The 21,622-nt window shown below is 46.0% G+C and overlaps 1 protein-coding gene across 6 annotated transcripts in view; it reads right to left on the bottom strand.

The window, feature by feature from the left end:
* simc1 (SUMO interacting motifs containing 1) overlaps positions 1–21,622 on the bottom strand; it is a 160,346-nt gene that overhangs the window by 13,530 nt on the left and 125,194 nt on the right. For 5 of the 6 annotated variants that reach the window (XM_072512175.1, XM_072512174.1, XM_072512173.1 and 2 more), the window contains 4 exons: positions 17,110–17,229; positions 14,377–14,505; positions 14,098–14,254; positions 11,539–11,643 (listed from right to left, as the gene is read on the bottom strand). In XM_072512175.1, coding sequence (XP_072368276.1) covers positions 11,539–11,643; positions 14,098–14,254; positions 14,377–14,505; positions 17,110–17,229 — 511 coding nt within the window. The remainder of the gene's footprint in view (positions 1–11,538; positions 11,644–14,097; positions 14,255–14,376; positions 14,506–17,109; positions 17,230–21,622) is intronic. The other variant, XM_072512172.1, reaches the window with a different exon arrangement.

Genomic DNA, 21,622 nt, shown 5'->3' with positions numbered 1-21,622 from the left:
TTAAGAAAACAGTGATGTCATAGAGTGGGTGGAGCTCAGCTCAGGTCAGCCATTTTGCAGGTTTTTAGTTTCAGTTCAAAAAGCAGTGTGTGTGTGTCTATGTTTCCAGAGAGCTACAAGTTTTGGAAAAGAGCTGGTGTGTGTCTGTGTTTGTAGTGAGCTGGATCTCTCGCATGAAAGACTATCTCTGGATCATTTGGGTGATTTAAACTTATGATAGTGAAGCCTTTAACCTGATGTGATACTGTTTAAAGGTGTTAAGTCTCTTGGAAGTTTGAAGGAACAGTTTAAGGAGTTATTTACTCTTGCAATATTTTCTGAGTTATCTTTGAAGTAAGGGGTTTTAAGAGATCCAATGTTTATTTAAGATATTAAGTTGAGTTCATGGAATAAACAGTGTTTTGTGTTTAAAAACCCACGTGTCCATAATTGTAATCCACACCTAGGGAAAAAGCCGTGTGCTAGGAAAAGCAACAAATACATTAAAGGGAGAGGTTGGTTGAACTCCATGATACATTTTGGGGTTCTGAAAATGCCTCGCCCATAACAATTGGGGCTCGAGGGGGATAAAAGTCTATCTATTGGATTGACTTTTGTGAACTTAAAGACAGTGAAGGATTGTTGCTTTTCCGGTGTGGTATTTTAGTTTAAGTGGGGAGAGTGTTTTGAACAATGGCTCTTTCAGAGGCTCAGAAGTTTTTGGGGGTGGAGAATGTTACACGTAGTACCTTACGGACAGAAACGAAAAGCAGACTGTTAGATTTGGCATGAACATTGCAGTTAACATTACCTGACAAAATGCAAAAAGATGAGGTAATTATGGTGATGGTTAAGCATTTAAAGTTGCCTGAGATAGAGTTTGACTTATTGGAAATAGCAAACATTCTGTTGCAAATTAAACAAATGGAACATGAGAAAGAATTAAAGCAGCTGGAATACGAGAGTGAGAGAGAGGAAAAAGAAAAGGGGAGAGAAGAAAGGAGAAAAGAAAGAATAGCCCCAGCAGAACAAAAAGAAAAGGAAAGGGAGATACAGATCAGGGAAAAAGATAAAGAGAGGGAGTTTGAACTTCAGAAAATGGCCATGAAACATGACAATCAGTTAAAATTGGCAGATGTAAAGGGAAACGTACAGTTGGATGATCGTGATGAGGATAGTGAGAAAGAGCGCCATAGTCGAAGGCTTGGTGGGGATCTATTTAAACATGTCCAAGCATTGCCAAGGTTTGACGAGAAGGAAGTGGAAGCCTTTTTCATTTCATTTGAGAAGGTAACTAAACAAATGAAATGGCCACAGGACATGTGGGTGTTACTGATTCAAACAAAGCTGGTAGGTAGAGCTAGTGAAGTGTTTGCGTCACTACCGGAGGAGGTATCTGGAACGTATGAAGACGTGAGGAAATTTATCTGAACTGCATATGAGCTAGTGCCTGAAGCTTACAGATAAAGGTTTAGAAATTTAAGGAAAGAATTTGGTCAAACATACATGGAGTTTGAAAGGCTCAAACAGAGTAATTTTGATAGGTGGATAAGAGCTTTGAAAATAGACCAAACATATGAAGCTCTCAGAGAAATTATACTTTTGGAGGAGTTTAAAAATTCAATTCCTGATGTAGTGAGAACTCATGTGGAAGAACAAAGGGTTAAAACTGCGAGATTAGCAGCGGAAATGGCAGATACTTATGAATTAGGTCATAAATCAAAGATTGGTTTCCGACATCAGTTTCAGCCGGTGAGGGATAGAAACTGGGGACATAAGAAATACTCAAGTGGTAAAGGTAAAGGTGGTCTGATGGGAGACAATAAAGAGAGTGTACCTCAGATTAAAAAAGAAATCCAGGAGGGTGGAAAGGAAATGAAAAGTTTCAGATGTTTTCACTGTAATAAACTAGGCCATATAAAGTCACAGTGTTGGTGGTTGAAGAAAAGCACTGGGAAGGCTGATGAGGTAAAACAGGATAAGACAATGGGGTTTGTTAGAGTGGTAAAGGAAAGCCCAAGGGAAGCGAAGTAGGTGCAAACAATTGTACAGCCTGTTCAAGAAGTAATTGTTAAGAAGGTGCCAGATCTCTTTAAAGAATTTACTTGTGTGGGTAAAGTTTACTCATGTGTATCAGGAGGAGCAGGTAAAGAAGTCACAATTTTAAGAGATACAGGGGCTAGTCAATCTTTAATGGTAAGAGATGAGGAATGATGTAGCTTGGGAAGAATGTTGCCAGAAAAGGTGGTGATATGTGGAATTCAGGGTGAGAGGAGTAGTGTTCCAGTATGTAAGGTAAGGTTGGAAAGTCCAGTGAAGAGTGGTGAAGTGGTAGTAGGAGTAATAGAGAAACTATCTTGTCCAGGAATACAGTTTATCTTGGGTAATGATATAGCTGGATCGCAGGTGGGAGTGATGCCCACTGTGGTTGATAAGCCAGTGGAAAATCAGACAACTGAAGTGTTGAAGGACGAGTATCCTGGGATTTTTCAGGATTGTGTAGTACCAAGGTCGCAAAGGCACAGGTTAAGACAAGAGGAGAAATCAAAGAGTGAAGATGAAGTTGAAGTGCAATTATCAGAAACGATTTTTGATTAGATGGTTGAAAAAGAACAACAGGTGGCGGATGAGGCAGATATTTTTAGTTGAGGAAAATTGGCGCACTTACAACAGAAAGATGTCAAAATAAAACGGATACATCAGAAAGCTTAGACGGAAGAGGAATCTGAGAGTATACCAGAGTGTTATTACCGTAAAAATGATGTCTTGATGAGAAAATGGAGACCTGTACATAGGCAGGCGGATGAAAAGTGGGCAGAAGTTTATCTAGTAGTATTGCCGGTAGGGTATAGAAAGGAGGTGTTGCGAGTTGTACATGAGGTACCAGTGGGAGGTCATTTGGGGATATGGAAAACTCAAGCTAAAATCCAGAAACATTTTTATTGGCCTGGCCTACATAAAGATGTAGTTAAATTTTGTCAATCATGTCACACATGTCAAGTGATAGGGAAATCTCAAGCAGTGATAAAACCAGCGCCCTTAATACCCATTCCAGCATTTGAGGAACCTTTTACAAGGGTCCTAATCGATTGTGTAGGACCGCTTCCTAAAACAAAAAGTGGGAATCAATATCTTCTTTAAAAAATATATATTTTATTGAAACTTTTCATTCACAATTTTTTCCCCTTACACATCAAACATAAAGAAAAGTTAACAGTACAAGTAACATGATAACTACAATCTAATAAAGAGTAACTAACTAACATGGTAAACGAACCAAATAACCTAAAATGAAACTCCCCCCCCCCCTCCCCCTCCCCCTCCCTCCCCCCCCCCCCCCCCCATGGGTTGCTGCTGCTGGTCATCTATCTTCCCTCTAACGTTCCGCTAGGTAGTCGAGGAACGGTTGCCACCGTCTGGTGAACCCTTGAGCCGATCCTCTCAGTGCAAACTTAATCTGCTCCAGTTTTATGAACCCCGCCATATCGTTTATCCAGGCCTCCAGTCCGGGGGGTTTCGCTTCCTTCCACATGAGTAAAATCCTACGCCGGGCTACTAGGGACGCAAAGGCCATGACATCGGCCTCTTTCGCCTCCTGCACTCCCGGCTCCTCCGCAACTCCAAATAAACCTAACCCCCAGGCTGGTTTGACCCGGACCTTCACCACCTTCGAGATCACTCCCGTCACTCCCCTCCAATGCCGGGCACAACCAAAACATATGCGTGTGGTTTGCCGGGCTTCCGCCGCACCTCCCACACTTGTCCTCCACTCCGAAGAACCTGCTCAACCTTGCTCCCGTTGTGTGTGCTCTATGTAGCACCTTAAATTGAATCAGGCTAAGCCTGGCACATAAGGAAGAGGAATTTACCCTGCTTAGGGCATCAGCCCACAGACCCTCCTCTATCTCCTCCCCGAGCTCTTCTTCCCATTTTCCTTTCAGTTCGCCCACCAGCTCCTCCCCCTCTTCTCTCATCTCTCGGTATATCTCTGACACCTTGCCCTCACCGACCCACCCCCCCGAGAGCATTCTATCCTGGATCCCCTGTGTCGGGAGCAATGGAAATTCCCTCACCTGTTGTCTTGTGAACGCCCTCACCTGCATATACCTAAAGAAATTTCCCCGGGGCAGCTTATACTTTTCCTCCAACGCTCCCAAGCTCGCAAACGTCCCGTCTATAAATAAATCTCCCACCCTCCTAATTCCCAACTGGTGCCAGCTCTGGAATCCTCCATCCATCTTCCCTGGGGCAAACCTATGGTTGTTCCTAATTGGGGACCCCACCAAGGCTCCCAGCACACCTCTCGGTCGCCTCCATTGCCCCCAGATATTTAATGTTGCCGCCACCACTGGGTTTGTGGTAAATTTTTTTGGTGAGAACGGTAGTGGCGCCGTCACCAGCGCCTCTAGACTCGTCCCTTTCCAGGACTTCCTCTCTAATCTTTTCCACGCCGCTCCCTCTCCCTCGATCATCCATTTAGGGATCATCGCCACATTGGCGGCCCAGTAGTAGTCGCCCAAATTCGGCAGCGCCAGTCCCCTCTGTCTCTACTACGTTGTAAGAACCCCCTCCTTACCCTCGGAACTTTCCCTGCCCACACAAAGCTCGTGATGCTCCTGTCTATTTTTTTAAAGAAGGCCTTAGTGATCAGTATAGGGAGACATTGGAATACAAATAGGAACCTCGGGAGGACCATCATCTTAATTGCCTGCACTCTGCCCGCCAGTGACAGTGGCTGCATGTCCCACCTCTTGAAGTCCTCTTCCATTTGTTCCACCAGTCGTGTCAGATTAAGTCTGTGCAAGGGTCCCCAGCTTGTGGCTATCTGAATCCCCAGGTATCGAAAGTTTATTTCCACTCTCCTTAAAGGCAGGCCATCTATCCCTCTACTCTGGTCCCCAGGGTGTATCACAAAAAGCTCACTCTTTCCCATGTTCAGCCTCTATCCCGAGAAGTCTCCGAACTCCTTCAATATCTGCATGACCTCTGTCATCCCCCCCACTGGGTCCGTCACATACAGCAGTAGGTCATCCGCGTAGAGTGACACTCGGTGTTCTTCTCCCCCTCTAATCACCCCTCTCCATTTTCTGGAGTCTCTCAGCGCCACGGCCAGTGGTTCAATTGCCAACGCGAACAGTAATGGAGATAGCGGGCATCCCTGTCTTGTTCCCCTGTATAGTCGGAAATACTCCGATCTTTGCCGACCCGTGACCACACTTGCCGTTGGGGCCCCATAGAGGAGTTTGACCCAGCTAACAAACCCGTCCCCGAACTCGAACCTCCTCAGCACCTCCCATAGATACTCCCACTCCACCCTATCAAATGCTTTCTCTGCATCCATCGCCGCCACTATCTCTGCCTCCCCCTCTGCTGGGGGCATCATTATCACCCCTAATAGCAGTCGCACGTTGACATTTAGTTGTCTCCCCTTTACGAATCCTGTCTGGTCTTCGTGCACCACCCCCGGGACACAGTTCTCTATCCTCGATGCCAGCACCTTTGCTAGCAATTTGGCGTCCACATTTAGTAGTGAAATAGGCCTATAGGACCCGCACTGCAGCGGATCTTTATCCCGCTTCAAAATTAGCGATATCGTCGCCTCCGACATTGTCGGGGGTAGAGTCCCCCCTTCCCTGGCCTCGTTAAACGTCCTCACCAACAGCGGGGCCAGCAAGTCCACATATTTTCTATAAAACTCCACCGGGAACCCATCTGGTCCCGGGGCCTTCCCTGCCTGCATGTTCCCCAGCCCCTTGGTAACCTCGTCCACCCCAATTGGTGCCCCCAGGCCTTCCACCTCCTGCTCCTCCACCCTCGGGAACCTTAATTGGTCCAAAAACTGCCACATCTCCTCTTTTCCCTCCGGGGGTTGGGACCTATAAAGTCTTTCATAAAAGGTCTTAAACACCTCGTTTATCTTCCCTGCTTTCCGCACCGTAGCTCCCTTTTCGTCTCTAATTCCCCCTATCTCCCTCGCCGCTGTCCTCTTTCGCAGCTGATGGGCCAACAGGCGACTAGCCTTTTCCCCATATTCATATCTCATCCTCTGTGCCTTCCTCCACAGCACCTCCGCCCTCCTAGTGGTCAGAAGGTCGAACTCCGTCTGGAGTCGTCGTCTCTCCCTGTATAGTACCTCCTCCGGGGCCTCCGCATATTCTTTATCCACCCGTAAAATCTCCCCCAGTAATCTTTCCCTTTCCTTGGCCTCTGTTTTCCCTTTGTGGGCCCTGATGGAGATCAGCTCTCCTCTGACCACCGCCTTTAGTGATTCCCAAACCACTCCCACTCGGACCTCCCCGTCGTCATTGGCCTCCAGGTATCTCTCGATACATCCCCGCACCCTTCCACAGACTCCCTCATCCGCCAACAATCCCACATCTAATCGCCAGAGTGCACGCTGCTCCCTCTCCTCTCCTAGTTCCAGGTCCACCCAATGTGGGGCATGATCCGAGATAGCTATGGCTGAATACTCAGTTTCTTCCACCCTCGAGATCAACGACCTACCCAAAACAAAAAAATCTATCCGGGAGTACACCTTGTGAACATGGGAGAAGAAGGAGAACTCCTTGGCCTTCGGTCTAACAAATCGCCATGGATCCACTCCCCCCATTTGGTCCATAAACCCCTTAAGCACATTGGCCGCTGCCGGCCTTCTTCCGGTCTTAGATCTAGATCTATCTAACCCTGGGTCCAGCACGGTGTTGAAGTCTCCCCCCCATTCTCAAGTTTCCTACCTCCAGGTCCGGGATACGTCCCAGCATCCGCTTCATGAATCCCGCATCATCCCAATTCGGGGCATATACGTTAACCAACACGACCTCCGTTCCCTCCAGTCTGCCACTCACCATCACATATCTGCCTCCACTATCTGCTACAATGCTCCTAGCTTTGAATGATACCCGATTCCCCACCAGTATGGCCACCCCTCTATTCTTTGCATCCAGCCCTGAATGGAACACCTGTCTCACCCATCCTTTCCTTAACCTAACTTGGTCCGCCACCTTCAGGTGCGTCTCCTGGAGCATAGCCACGTCTGCCCTCAGTCCTTTCAAGTGCGCGGACACTCGGGCCTTTTTAATCGGTCCATTTAGGCCTCTCACGTTCCACGTGATCAGCCGCACTGGGGGGCTACCTGCCCCCTTCCCGTGTCGACTAGCCATCACCCTCTCTAGGCCAGTCCCACGTCCCGATTCCGCGCTCCCACCCGTTCCCCAGGTGGCGCATTCCAGCCCCGACCACCCTTTCTTTAGCCAGTTCCTCTTTGATTTCTGCAGCAGCAACCCAGTTATCCTCCCCCCACCCCCCCCCCCGCTAGATCCCCATCTAGCGTGATTGCTCCCCCCATATTACTTCCGAAAGTCAGCTGACTTCAACTGACCCCGGCTTCTCCCGCTCACTCCTTGACCCCCCCCCCGTGTGGGGAACTCCCATCTATCTTGCGCCTATCTTCCCGCCATCACCTTTCTGGCGCAGGAACAAGGACAGTAGGCCCCATATTCTCTGTAGTTGTCCCACCCCTTGTGGCGCAGCTCCCTCTACCGCCCCACTCCCATTCCTCATCCCCCGCCTCTGTCTCTTCTTTCCCCCACCGCGCCCACATTTCTTAGCGTGTCCCCCCTTCCCAATTTACATCTCTATATACATCGACAGTGTCATATCCCCTCTAAGATCAGTCCCTCAGTTCCGATCCAGTTTCTCGTCTTTAATAAAGGTCCATGCTTCTTCCGCCGTTTCGAAGTAGTGATGTCTCTCCTGGTACGTGACCCATAGTCGCGCCGGCTGCAGCATCCCAAACTTCACCTTCTTCTTGTGTAGCACCTCCTTGGCTCGATTAAAACTCGCCCTCCTTCTCGCCACCTCCGCACTCCAATCCTGGTACACCCGTACCACCGCATTCTCCCATCTACTACTCCGTACCTTTTTGGCCCATCTCAGAACCACTTCTCTATCATTAAAGCGGTGAAATTGCACGATTGTCGCCCTAGGTGGTTCTCCCGCCTTTGGTCTCCTCGCAGGGACCCGATGAGCCCCCTCCACTTCTAAGGGGCCCGAAGGGGCCTCAGCTCCCATCAGCGAGCTTAGCATCGTGCTCACGTAAGTCCCGCAATCCGCTCCTTCCACTCCCTCGGGGAGACCCAGGATCCGAAGGTTCTTCCTTCGTGCTCTGTTTTCTAGGGCCTCAATCCTTTCAATGCACTTTTTGTGGAGCGCCTCGTGCGTCTGTGTTTTGACCACCAGGCCCAGGATCTCATCTTCATTATCCGTCACCTTCTGCTCCACCACGCGGAGCTCCGTCTCCTGGGTCCTTTGTGCCTCCTTAAGCCCCTCAATTGCCTGTAGCATCGGGGTCAGCACCTCCTTCTTAAGTAGCTCCACACACCGTCTTAAGAATTCGTCTTGATCGGGCCCCCATGTCGCCTGGGCTTTCTCCGCCGCCATCTTGCTTCTTTTTTGCTCCTGTCCCTATCCTCGAGGATTCTTCGCGATGTAGCCGCCGCCGCCTATATTTTTCTCTTTCGTTGGGGGGACGACTCCCTGTTAACTCACCCCACACCGGGTTTAGTCCTGAAAATATTCCCCGTTGGGGCTCTTAAAAGAGCCCGAAGGTCCGTTTGAGCTGGAGCCGCCGAAACGTGCGGCTTAGCTGGGCATCGCCGCAACCGGAAGTCGAATCAATATCTTTTGACTGTAATAGATGTGTCTACTAGGTTTCCAGAGGCCGTTCCAGTACGTAATATTACAGCTAAAAGGATTGTGGAGGAGTTACTTAAATTCTTTACTAGATATGGACTACCCACAGAAATTCAATCGGATAAAGGATCAAATATTACTTCAAAGTTATTCAAAGAAGTTATGGATAGCTTAGGAATAAAACAATTTAAATCAACTACGTACCATCCAGAATCTTAGGGAGCGTTAGAAAGGTGGCATCAGACATTAAAGACAATGTTGAGGGCGTGATGTCAAGATTATCCAGAGGATTGGGATAAAGGAATCCCATTCGTATTGTTTGCAATTAGGGATGCACCTCATGAGTCTACCAAATTTAGTCCTTTTGAACTAATTTTTGGTCATGAGGTAAGGATCACTTAAATTGATTAAGGAACAATTGGTGGGTGAGAAATCGGAAATTACACTATTGGATTACGTGTCAAATTTTAGGGAACGATTAAATAGAGCAGGTGAATTGGCGAGACAACATTTGAAAGTTGCACAAAATGTGATGAAACGGGTAGCGGACAAGAAATCCAAAGTTCATAGTTTTGCCAGTAGGGATAATGTTTTAATGGTAAGGGAACCTTTAAAAGCTAGGTTTTGTGTACCGTATCAGATTGAAAGGAAATTAAGTGAGGTGAATTATGTGGTGAAAACACCAGATAGAAGGAAGACTCACCGAGTGTGTCATGTGAATATGCTTAAAAGGTACTTTGAAAGGGAAGGAAAGAAAAAGGCGGTTTTAATGATTCTAATTCAAAGTGATGAACCAAATCCAGATGACTGTGAATTTGACATACCTCAAATTAAATTGGAAAATGAGGATGTTCTTAAAAATTGGGATGAATTGTTAAGTTACCTTCCAGAGGAAAAACAAACTGACCTAAAAGAGTTATTGATATCACATGGGCAAGTTTGTAAAGATAAATTGGGAAGTACTAAATTGGCTATACATGATGCAGATGTGGGAAATGCTGTTCCTATCAAACAACATCCATATCGACTTACTCCTTTAAAATTGGCTCAGGTTAACAGAGAGATTGAGAGTATGCTGAAGAATGGCATAATTGAAGTGGGTTGCAGCCAATGGAGCTCACCCATAGTGATGGTACCTAAACCAGACGGTGCACAACGGTTGTGTGTGGACTACAGAAAGGTGAATGCAGTTACAAGAACGGACTCTTATCCTGTCCCACCATTGAAGGATTGCATGGAGAAAATGGGCCAATCTGCTTTTATTTCCAACTTCCAGACATGGAAAGAACAATTAAACGATCGTATGGAGTTATTCGATCGACTTCAGGTGGTGGGTTTGGTGATGAACCTAGCCGAAAGTGAATTTGGAGAAGCCCGAATCACTTTCCTTGAGGAGTTTCCGATATCCTCAAGACGAAGGGAAGTAATGCAATTTTGTAGCATGAGTGGATTTGATCAAACAGTTGTGCAAAGGTTTTGTGGCGTGATTACTCCACTGATGGACTTGCTAAAGAAACCTAAAAAATTTCAATGGACAGTGGCATTTGACTGCCTGAAAGCTGTGATCACCAATGTTCCTGTATTGGAGAATTGCAAGAGACACTGTAGTCAGATTGAACTAAATTATCTGATTCTGAAGAGAAATGCCAGGAGTAGAGGAGTGGATGGATCGTGCAGAGACTTTGTTCAAAGAGACTGTCAATCGAGAAGGATTTCAGTAGGAGGAAGAAGAACAAAGAAAAATGGACTATATTATTATACCTGTTTGCATGTGTTGTTTTTTTAAAAAACGAAAAGGTATATTTACTGTGTACATTTCTTAGTGGATGGTGCAAAAGTGAAAAATGAAACCATCTTGAAGTTGATGGTTTATTTTTTTTCTTGGGGGGAGGAGTCATGCGAGAGTGCCTTTAAGAACTGGATGTTTAAGCAATGTACCTTTAAGAAAAAAGTGATGTTTTGTGAGGGCCACGAAGAATCCAGCACCGAGTTTCAAGGATACAAAGAAATAACATTTATTTACAATAACATATATATACACACACACACAACAGCAGCAACCTCACTTGCTGCTTACTCCTTCCTGCTGGTTCCAAACTGGCCAGCTTTATTTATACAGGGAGTCTGCTAATGATTTCTCCGCCCCCTCATTGGGGAAGCTCATACTCCCACAGGATTGTGGGATTGTCATTAGTAAGCAATGGTAAGCAGGCAGGTTATAACAGATGTCAGAGTGGGTGGAGCTCAGGTCAGCCATTTTGCAGGTTTTTAGTTTCAGTTTAAAAAGCAGTGTGTGTGTGTCTGTGTTTCCAGAGAGCTGCAAGTTTTGGAAAAGAGCTGGTGTGTGTCTGTGTTTGCAGTGAGCTGGATCTCTCACATGAAAAACTATCTCTGGATCATTTGGGTGATTTAAACTTATGATAGTGAAGCCTTTAACCTGATGTGATACTGTTTAAAGGTGTTAAGTCTCTTGGAAGTTTGAAGGAACATTTTAAGGAATTATTTACTGTTGCAATATTTTCTGAGTTATCTTTGAAGTAAGGGGTTTTAAGAGATCCAATGTTTATTTAAGATGTTAAGTTGAGTTCATAGAATAAACAGTGTTTTGTGTTTAAAAACCCACGTGTCCATAATTGTAATCCACACCTAGGGAAAAAGCCGTGTGCTAGGAAAAGCAACAAATCCATTAAAGGGAGAGGTTGGTTGAACTCCATGATACATTTTGGGGTTCTGAAAACGCCTCGCCCATAACAAAAGCATGATCTGGACAGGTCGGGTGAGTGGGCAAATCAATGGCAGATGCAGCATAATTTGGACAAGTGTGAGGTTACTCACTTTGGAAGCAAAAACAGGAAGGCAGATTATTACCTCAATAGTTGTAATTGGTAGAGGGGAGTGTGCAGCGGGACCTGGATGTCCTTGTGCATCGGTCGCTGAAGGTATACATGCAGGTGCAGCAGGCGGTAAATAAGGCTGAAATGAAAATGAAAATGACTTATTGTCACAAGTAGGCTTCAAATGAAGTTACTGTGAAAAGCCCCTAGTCGCCACATTCCGGCGCTTGTTCGGGGAGGCTGTTACGGGAATTGAACCGTGCTGCTGGCCTGCCTTGGTCTGCTTTCAAAGCCAGCGATTTAGCCCTGTGCTTAACAGCCCCTAATGGTATGTTGGCCTTCATTGCGAGAGGTTTTGAGTACAGAAGCAGGGATGTGTTGCTGCAATTATACAGGGCCTTGGTGAGGCCACACCTAAAATATTGTGTGCAGTTTTGGTCTCCTTTTCTGAGGAAGGATGTTCTTGCTCTCGAGGGAGTGCAACGAAGGTTTACCAGACTGATTCCAGGGATGCCGGGGCTGTCATATGAGGAGAGATTGACTAGGGTGGGATTGTTCTCGTTGGAGTTCAGAAGAATGAGAGGGGATCTCACAGAGACTTATAAAATTCTAACAGGACTAGACAGGGTAGATGCAGGGAAGATGTTCCCAAAGGTGGGTGTGTCCAGAACCAGGGGTCACAGACTGAGGATTCAGGGTAAACTATTTCGGACAGAGATGAGGAGACATTTCTTCATCCAAAGAATGGTGAGCCTATGAAATTCATTACCACAGTAAGTAGTTGATGCTAAAACATTGAATATATTCAAAAGGCAGCTAGATATAGCACTTGGGGAGAATGGGATCAAAGGCTATGGGGAGGAAGCAGGATTAGGCTATTGAGTTGGATGATCAGCCATGGTCATACATAGAATTTACAGTGCAGAAGGAGGCCATCCGGCCCATCGAGTCTGCACCGGCTCTTGGAAAGAGCACCCTACCCAAGTCCACACCTCCACCCTATCCCCATAACCCAGTAACCCCACCCAGCACTAGGGGCAATTTTGGATACTAAGGGCAATTTAGCTTGGCCAGTCCACCTAACCTGCACGTCTTTGGACTGTGGGAGGAAACCGGAGCACCCGGAGGAAACCCACGCAAACACGGGGAGAACGTGTAAACTCCGCACAGACAGTGACCCAGCGGGGAATCGAACCTGGGACTCTGGAGCTTTGAAGCAATTGTGCTAACCACCATGCTACCGTGCTGCCCTGTCATGATAAATGGCGGAGCAGGCTCGAAGGGCCAAAAGGCCTCCTACTGCTCCTAACGTGGGGGCGGCCGTTCTCGCTGGCCAAGTACTCCACGAGCCCTGTGGCAGTGGCGGCCCTCAGGGTGTGGGGACAGTGATGGCAGCATCTGAGGTTGGAAGGTGCCTCGATGTTGGTACTGATTTGCGGAAATCACAGATTTGCACCAGGAGGTTTGGACGCGAGGTTTCGGGGGTGGCAACAGGCATGGGTTGTGGGGGGCAACTTTGCGGGTTTAGAGGACTTGGAGGAGGAATATGAGCTACGCAGTGGGAACGAGTTTAGATACTTAAAGGTATCTAAACTTTGTGAGGAAGCTAGTGCCTTTCTTTCCAGATTTTTACTCTGGACTGTAGGATAAGGTATTATTGAGGGAAGAAGTGGGGGAGGGCAAGGTGTCCGAGTTCTACAAGCAGCTAATGGACTGGGAGGGAACCCCATTAAGGGATGTCAAGCGGAAATGGGAGGAGGAACTGGGGGGTGGGGGTGGGGGGGAGGGGAATGGAGGCTGGGTTGTGAGCCGGGTGAATGCATCCTCATTGTATGCGAGGCTCAGCCTTAAACAGTTTAAAGTAGTTCATAGGGCACACATGACGGTGGCCAGGATAACCAGATTCTTTGAGTGGGTTCCGGACAGGTGTGGGCTGTGCGTGGGGAGGCCCGCATACCATGTTCACATGTTTTGGACATATCTGAAACTTAAGGGGTTCTGGCAGGGGCTCGCGGGCGTGATGTCCAAGGTGCTACGGGTGAAGGTGGTCCCGAGTCCAGAAGTGGCCATATTTGGTGTGACGGAAGACCCAGGAGTCCAGGGGGCGAGAGAGGCCGATGTTCTGGCCTTTACCTCTCTGGTAGCCCGGAGACAGATTTTGCTGGAGTGAAGGGACTTGGAACCACCAAACCCGGGGTGTAAGTGAGTGATCTGGTGGAGTTCCTGAGATTGGAGAAAATCAAGTTCCTCTTAAGAGAGTCGTTTGATGGGTTTGCCCTGAGATGGAAGCTGTTCAACAACTTCTTCAAGGAGAATTGAGGTGTCAGCAGGGGGAGGGGGGGGATAAACGGGCTAAAATGGGGAAGGCAGGGAGGGAGCAGGGGAATGGAATGAGGTGTTGGTTAGTTATTTATTTATTATGAGGTTCCTGTTTGTTCTTGGTCTTGTGTTGGCTTGTATTGAATGTTCATACAAAAACCTTAATAAAAATACTAAAATTCTAACATATTAATGTATAAAGCGATAACATGTTGAGCCTAAATCAGATTAAGCCATCACATGGCAGTTAGATGAAGAAAGAAAATGTACTTACATCAGTTTCTGAGGGAAATTTAGCATATTTAATGAAATGTAGCACTTTTCCCAGTGACATGGGCAGAGTATTTTGTTTCTTGGTGCAATGGTGGAAGAGAACTTCTAGTAACTTGCAGCGCAGGAGTTGGCTCTCCATACTTCTTAACACTGTTAATCTTTAAAGTTGTCGGGAAAAACAGAAATGCAAGTGAGCAACCTACAGGTTCAGTCTACAGAGCACAATAGTGTGCTTCATTTCAAAGAATGAATGAATGAATAATAAAGTTTTGCATCTCACCTCTGCGACCTTTCTGAAATGTACAGAAAATGTTGAAATATTGCTTCTGCAATTTTATTTGAACTGCACGTTGGAGAACGATCCACTTCTACAGCCAAGGTCAGCATCTTCTGAAGGAGACAAACAACTCTGGAGAACAAAGCAATGCAAGTGACAAGTATTCATTAGTTTTGTAGAATAATAGGAAGGCAATGGCGCAGTGGTATTGTCACTGGACTAGTAATCCACAGGCACAGATTAAGATCTGGCAGTTGGTGAAATGTGAATAAAAATCTGGAATTAAAGTCTGATGATGACCATGAAACCATTGTTGATTGTCATAAAACCCTATCTGGTTCGCTAATGTTCTTTAAGGGAGCCTGCTACAGTCCAGAGTTCAAGGGTCAAATCCACTTCACCAATAGCCATCTCCACTTCACCTAGAACAGAACTGAGAGCCCCAGTCAGTGTACAGATATCTCCCTGACAGAGAGACTGAGAGATACAGAGTGGATAGTCAGAAGCTTTTTCCCAGGGTGCAAGAGTCAATTACTAGGGGACATAGGTTTAAAGTGCAAGGGATAAAGTTTAGAGGAGATGTGGGAGGGAAGTTTTTTTTTTTTTACACAGAGGGTAATGGGTGCCTGGAACTTGCTGCCGGAGGAGGTGGTGGAAGCAGGTACGATAGTGATGTTTGAGGGGCGCCTTGACAAATACATGAATAGGATGGGAATAGAGGGATATGATCTCTGGAAGTGTAGAAGGTTTTATAGAAGACAAGATGTCCATTAAAGAGGTTTAGAATGCATGATTAATTCTTCTTAACCTTTTCACTCCTTGATGGAGCATAGGTCACGGACAAATTCTCTCCATCTAATCCTGTCTTGGGACTCTCCAGTTGTTGTCTTGTATAGCCCTCAGCTCTCATCTCTTTTTCTGTATCCTACCTCCATGTGTTTCTGGTTTACCTTGCTTTTTCTTTCCTTGTGGGTTCCATGTGAGAGCTTGCCATGTAATATCGTTTCGTGATTTCCTCAAAGCATGCAATTTCACTTTTGCCTTTTTAATTGGAAGACCATTGGGTCTTGTTTCGTCTCCTCCCATAACCTAATATTATTGATGGTATTTGGCCAGTGTATCCTAAGGATCACTGTGTGGCATCTGTGGATGAAGGATTGGATTTTTGTCAACATTGTTTTGGTGGTCCTCCATATTTCAGAGCCACAAATTGATTCATGTTAATATTTATTTTAAATTTAAAGAAGGTCACTATATCAAATTAATCCAAAACACATATAAAAAGTACATCTTCTTCGGCAGTCCGTCTCAGTGACTGAGGAGTCCAATGTGCAATGTCACAGGTGGGGCAGATAGTGGATGAGTGGGGTGCCTGAGTTGCCGTGCGCTCCATTCGCTATCAACGCGTGGCTTCAGCTTGCTCTCTCCAATGAAATTCAAGGTGTTCAGGACCTTCCCAGATGCTTTTCGTGGTCTTCAGGGAGTCTTGGGCCAGGGATTCCCAGGTATTGGTGGGGATGTTGCATTTTTTCAATGAGGCTTTGAGGGTGTCCTTGAAGCATTTCCTCGGACCTTCTGGGGCTCACTTGCCATGTTGAATCTCTAAATAGAGCACTTGCTTTGGGAGTTTAAAAAAAAAATCATTTATGGGATATGGGTGTTGCTGGTTAGGTCAGCATTTATTGCCCATCCCTAGTTGCCCTTCAGAAGGTGGTGGTGAGTTGCCCTCTTGAACCGCTGCAGTCCTTGAGGTGTAGGTACACCCACTGTGCTGTTAGGGAGGCAGTTCCAGGATCATGCCCCAATGACAGTGAAGGAACGGCTATATATTCCCAAGTCAGGGTGGTGAGTGTCAGGCATGTAGACGATGTGGCCTGCACAGCGGAGCTGGTCAATGCTTCAATGCTGGGGATGTTGGCCTGAGCAACAATACTGATGTTAGTGCAGTGCGCCTATCCTGCCAATAGATTTAAAGATCGTGCAGAGGTATCGCTGGTGGTACACCTTCAGGGTTTTGAGATGCCTGCAGTACATCTCTGATCCATATAGGACGGGTATCATTACTGCTCTGTAGATCTGGTACCGGGTCGGAGGTCCTGGTCTTCAAACATTCTCTTCCTTAGGTGACTGAAGGTTGCACTGGCACGCTTTTGAACCGCATTGCCAATGTCTCCACTTGTTGACAGTAGGTCCACTACTGAGAAATTGAAAGATCTCAAGGACACATTGTGTTTGTGATTTCATAGAGCATTTCATAGATCATAGAATTTACAGTGAAGAAGGAGGCCATTTGGTCCATCGAGTCTGCACCGGCCCCCGGAAAGAGCACCCTACTTACGCCCACACCCTATCCCCGTAACCCAGCAACCCCACCCAACCTTTTTGGACACCAAGGGCAATTTAGCACGGCCAATCCACCTAACCTGCACATCTTTGGACTGTGGGAGGAAACCCACGCAGACACGGGGACAACGTGCAGACTCTGCACTGACAGTGACCAAAGCCGGGGATCGAACCTGGGACACTGGAGCTGTGAAGCAACTATGCATGTACTGTACTACCGTGTCACTGTGCTACCGTACTATTGTTCAATAGCATCACCAGACAAAGTTCGTGAATAAAATGGTACATTACACACACACACACACACATATATGCCCAGCAGCATGAATACCGCAAATATATGCTACATATCTGCTGCCACAAAAAAGGTACTATTTCTTTTTGGTAATTTACCTTGGATACCTAGAGTCCAGTACCTGAGGACTATCAGGTGAGGATGACAGGGGACTATTTTTCTGCTGTATTTCTTCAGAGTCCTTGGAGATTGTATCAATAAGCCACTTGATGACATTTCTGTAACAGAAATTAATTACATAAAATATAGGAGTAAGATTAGACCATTTGTCCCCTCAAGCCTGTTCTGTCATTCAGGAGGATCATGGTTGTACTTTTACACCAACTCTACTTTGCCATCCCTTTCCCTAAACCATTAGATTTCCTAATACCAAAATATCTATCAATCTCAGCCAGTGAGCGTTTACAATCCTCTGACGTAGCAAATTTCAAAGATCCACAACCCTCAGTGAAAATGTTCCTCATCTCAGTTCTATGTGGCAGCCCCTAATCCTGGTAACCAAAAGACATAACATTCCTGGGGGACACTGTCAGGGGAATGTTGCAGTCTTCTTGCCACACCGGGAAATGTTAAACAAATGTCGTGGGGGCCCTGTAAAAGAGCCCAAAAGTCCATTCCAAGCGGGAGCTACCGAATATGCGACCTAGCTCTGCATAGCCGCACCCAGAAGTCGTGGCAGCCCCTAATCCTGAGACTATGACTCTTCTTCTAGATTCTTCAACCAGCTTCTCAGGTTCTACCCAGTTATGCCCTCTAATAACATCATCTCTCATTGTGGGAGCACAGAGTGAGTCGAGGACAGAGTGTTTCGAGGTACAAGTGCTAACGTAGAAATTTGGTGTAGGTGGGAATTTGTTGCAAAGGGAAAGGAGAAGCTGCATTTTATACCTTTTTTTCAGCCTCCTGGTGCTGGTAAGTGTTCAAAGGCATTAAACAGGTGAGTTGGTAGGAATTGGTTGCTGAGGTTTAAAATGCTATTCCTCTAAACAAGGACAGTAGTTTAACTGATACTGGGGAGATATGGAGCGGACTTCCCATATTTTTTCCCAGTGTGAGGCTCTGACTGAAAACTGGCATATAGCTCTCCAGCTACACAGCCGAGCATTTTGTCCACATTTTCAGGCACTCGGGGGGAAAAAAAAAGTGGGCATAGTTTATGCCCTTAGTCTGGCACAGTGGGGCCTGATAGAGCCAGCAAAGCCCACTCAACAGAAATCGGGGTGCCATCCTCCATGTCCCTTTCCCATTGGGGGCTAAACTTACCTGGTTTGTTTTACGAGTGGGAACAGCTTCTCCATCCAGCCCCCTCATGATTTTGAACATCTCATTCAAATCTCCTCTTAGCCTTCTTCTCTCCAAGGAGAACAGACCCAACCTCTCTAATCTATCTTCATAACTGAAGTTTCTCATCCCTGGAACCATTCTTGTAAACCTGTTCTGCACTCTCTCCAATGCATTTATATTCTTCCTCTAATGTAGCTGCTCAGAACTGTACACAATATTTGAGTTGAGGTCTAACTAGTGTCTTTTATAAGTTCAGCATAATCTCCTTGCTCTTGCACTCTCTGTCCCTATTAAAGCCCAGTCTACTATTTGCTTTATTAACTGCTCTCTCCACCTGTCCTGCCACCTTCAATATATATGCTCATATACATCCAGATCCCTTTGCTCCTGAATCCCCTTAAGAATTTTACTCCTAATTTTTTATTTTCTCTCCATGTTCTTCCTACAAAAATGCATCACCTCACACTTCTCCGCATTAAGTTCACCTGCCACCGGTCTGCCCTCTCCACCAATTTGTCTATGTCCTTTTAAAGTTGTCCACTATCCTCTTCACAATACTGCTAAGTTTTGTATCATCTGCAAAATCTGAAATTGTTACCTGCACACCTAGGTCTTGACCATTAATTGGGATCAGGAAAAGCAAGCGTCCCAATACCAACGCTGGGAACACCACTACAGCAGCTAAGGACTAAATTAAAAAGCATAACTACAAATGTAATAATCTCTGGATTACTGCCTAAACCCCAAGCAAATGGGCATTGGGTAAATAAAATCAGAGAATGGAATGCATGGTTCAAAGATTGGTGTGGGAGAAATGGGTTTTGTCTTCATATTTACACGTAAGAGACCTCTACTTTCCTCCACAGATCTTTACTTATCCAGGTTTCAGAGACATACAGAAAGTGGATAAAATGTTGCATCTTATGAGAGTTTTTTCTTGTTACAATCTTGAGTTTTCTTGTTATTAACCTTCACCTTCACAAAACTATTTCTGGCCATCTCTATCCTTCTTCTTGCTTTGGCGTTGCATCTATCATCTTATGTTATCTCTTGTCCTAAGTACTCAAACTTATCTACTTCAGTATGCAACAGCAGAATAGAAAAGCAGGATATTATTTAAATGGAGCGGCTGTAGAATGCTGCAGTGCTGAGGAATCTGGGTATCCTTGTACATGAATCACAAAAAAAAAGCATGCAGGAGCAGAAAGTAATTAGGAAGGTAAATGGAATGTTGGCCTTTCTTGCAAGGGGAACGGAGTATAAAAATAGGGAAGTCTTGCTACAACTGTAAAGGGCATTCAGGGCATTGGTGAGACTAGAGTGTGGTGTACAGTTTTAGTCTCCTTAATTGGAAGTAGTGTAGCCATCTGAGATGGCCACTGCAAAGAACCATGGGAATTATGGCCAACCCAGGACTCAGACAGATACAGAGCTTCTGTGCATTTGAAACGCAGATAGCTGGGCCTGATCGAAACCTCCGCTTGTTTGCATTTTAATGGCCCGTTCTCCAGAACAACAGGACTCCAATCAAGAAACCGGTACAACCACAGACTGATCGGCGCCACTCCCTTTACTCAGAGAGCCTAACTGCCAAGGTCAATGACTGCTAAGGACCCGCCCAGCCACCAAGGCACTTTATTGGCTGAAAGCGAAGGCAGTGATCAGAGCCCTGTTGAGCTATTGGGTCCAAGATCAAGGACCGCCCCAAAGTGCGCAAAATCCCAGAGGGATAAAAGGGGACATAGCCATGTGTTCTGCCTCTTTTGGACCTGGCCTGTGCCAGCCTCTTTTGGGATCGGCCTGTGCCCACACCAATCGCAGTATAACGACCAGCCAGCCAAGTTCAAGACCAACGATTGCTACCTGACGGATGAGCCCAGCAGAGACAGAGCCACTTCTTCGAACCAGCCACGTGAAATCAAAATAAAGGCCTTATGCATTTGCACAGTGCCGGGTGCCCTGAAGTTAAGTATAGGTTGTTGTAGCTGATAGGTGTAGTTTAACTCGTAGTAGATATCGTGTTTGCATGTCAAAGTAACCCTTGTGTATGTAAATAAACCATCTTTTGAACTAACTAATTAGTTGTGTGGTCATTTAGTCGATATAAGGGAAGGCTTGTGGTTCACTAAGATAAATAGAAATACCCACAGTATTGGCGACGCTGTTGGGACATGACATCATATTGGCGACTTTAAAGAGCAACAGTAGCTCAGAGAAGGTTCACTTGGTTGATTCCTGGGTTGAAGAGGCTGCCTTAATGAGGAAAGATTGAGCAGGTTGGGCAAATACTCATTGGATGTTAGGAGAATGAGAGGTGATCATTCTGAATGAGTACTGTTAGGTAATTTGGACATTACCCGAACAGGCGCCGGAATGTGGCGACTAGGGGCTTTTCACAGTAACTTCATTGCAGTGTTAATGTAAGTCTACTTATGACAATAAAGATTATTATGAATTATTATCTAAATGTAACATAATAATAATCTTTATTACTATCACAAGTAGACATACAAATACACTGCAATGAAGTTACTGTGAAAAGCCCATAGTCGCCACATTCCGGCGCCTGTTCAGGTACACAGAGAGAGAATTCAGAATGGCCAATTCACCTAACAGCACGTCTTTCGGGACATGTGGTAGGAAACCGGAGCATCCGGAGGAAAGCTACGCAGACCCGAGGAGAACATGCAGAATGCAGACTCTGCACAGACAGTGACCCAAGCCGGGAATCGAACCTGGGACCCTGGCGCTGTGAAGTAATAGTGCTAACCATTATGCTACCCTGAGGGGGCTTGACAAGGGCAAATGCTGAGAGAGTGTTTCCCATTGTGGAGGAATCTAAATGTGGGGGAACATTTTAAAAGTAAAGGGGCTCCCATTTAAGATGAAGAGTAATTTCTTATCCCAGAAGATCCTTAGTCTTTGGAATTTTCTTCCAGAAAGCAGTGACGGCTGGCCATTGAATATATTCAATGCCGAGCTGGACAGGTTTTTCCATTGATGAGGGAGTCGAGGAGTATGGGAAGAGGTACTATCAGATCAGCCATGATCTTATTGAATGGAAGAGCAGACTCGACGAGCCGAAAAGCCGACACTGGTTGCTATTTCTTTTTTAAAAAAATATAAATTTAGAGTACCCAATTGTTTTTTTCCCATTAAGGGGCAATTTAGCGTGGGCAATCCACCTAGCCTGCACATCTTTGGGTTGTGGGGGAGAATATGCAAACTCCACACGGACAGTGACCCAGGGCTGGGATTCGAACCTGGGTCCTCAGCACCGTAGGCTGCAGTGCTAACCACTGTGCCATGGTTCCTATTTTTTATGAT

Source organism: Scyliorhinus torazame, chromosome 7 (genome assembly GCF_047496885.1).
Source record: "Scyliorhinus torazame isolate Kashiwa2021f chromosome 7, sScyTor2.1, whole genome shotgun sequence".
Taxonomy (NCBI): Eukaryota; Metazoa; Chordata; class Chondrichthyes; order Carcharhiniformes; family Scyliorhinidae; genus Scyliorhinus; species Scyliorhinus torazame.
Note: the sequence above shows the minus strand (reverse complement) of the source record. Positions and strands in the feature narration are given on the sequence as shown.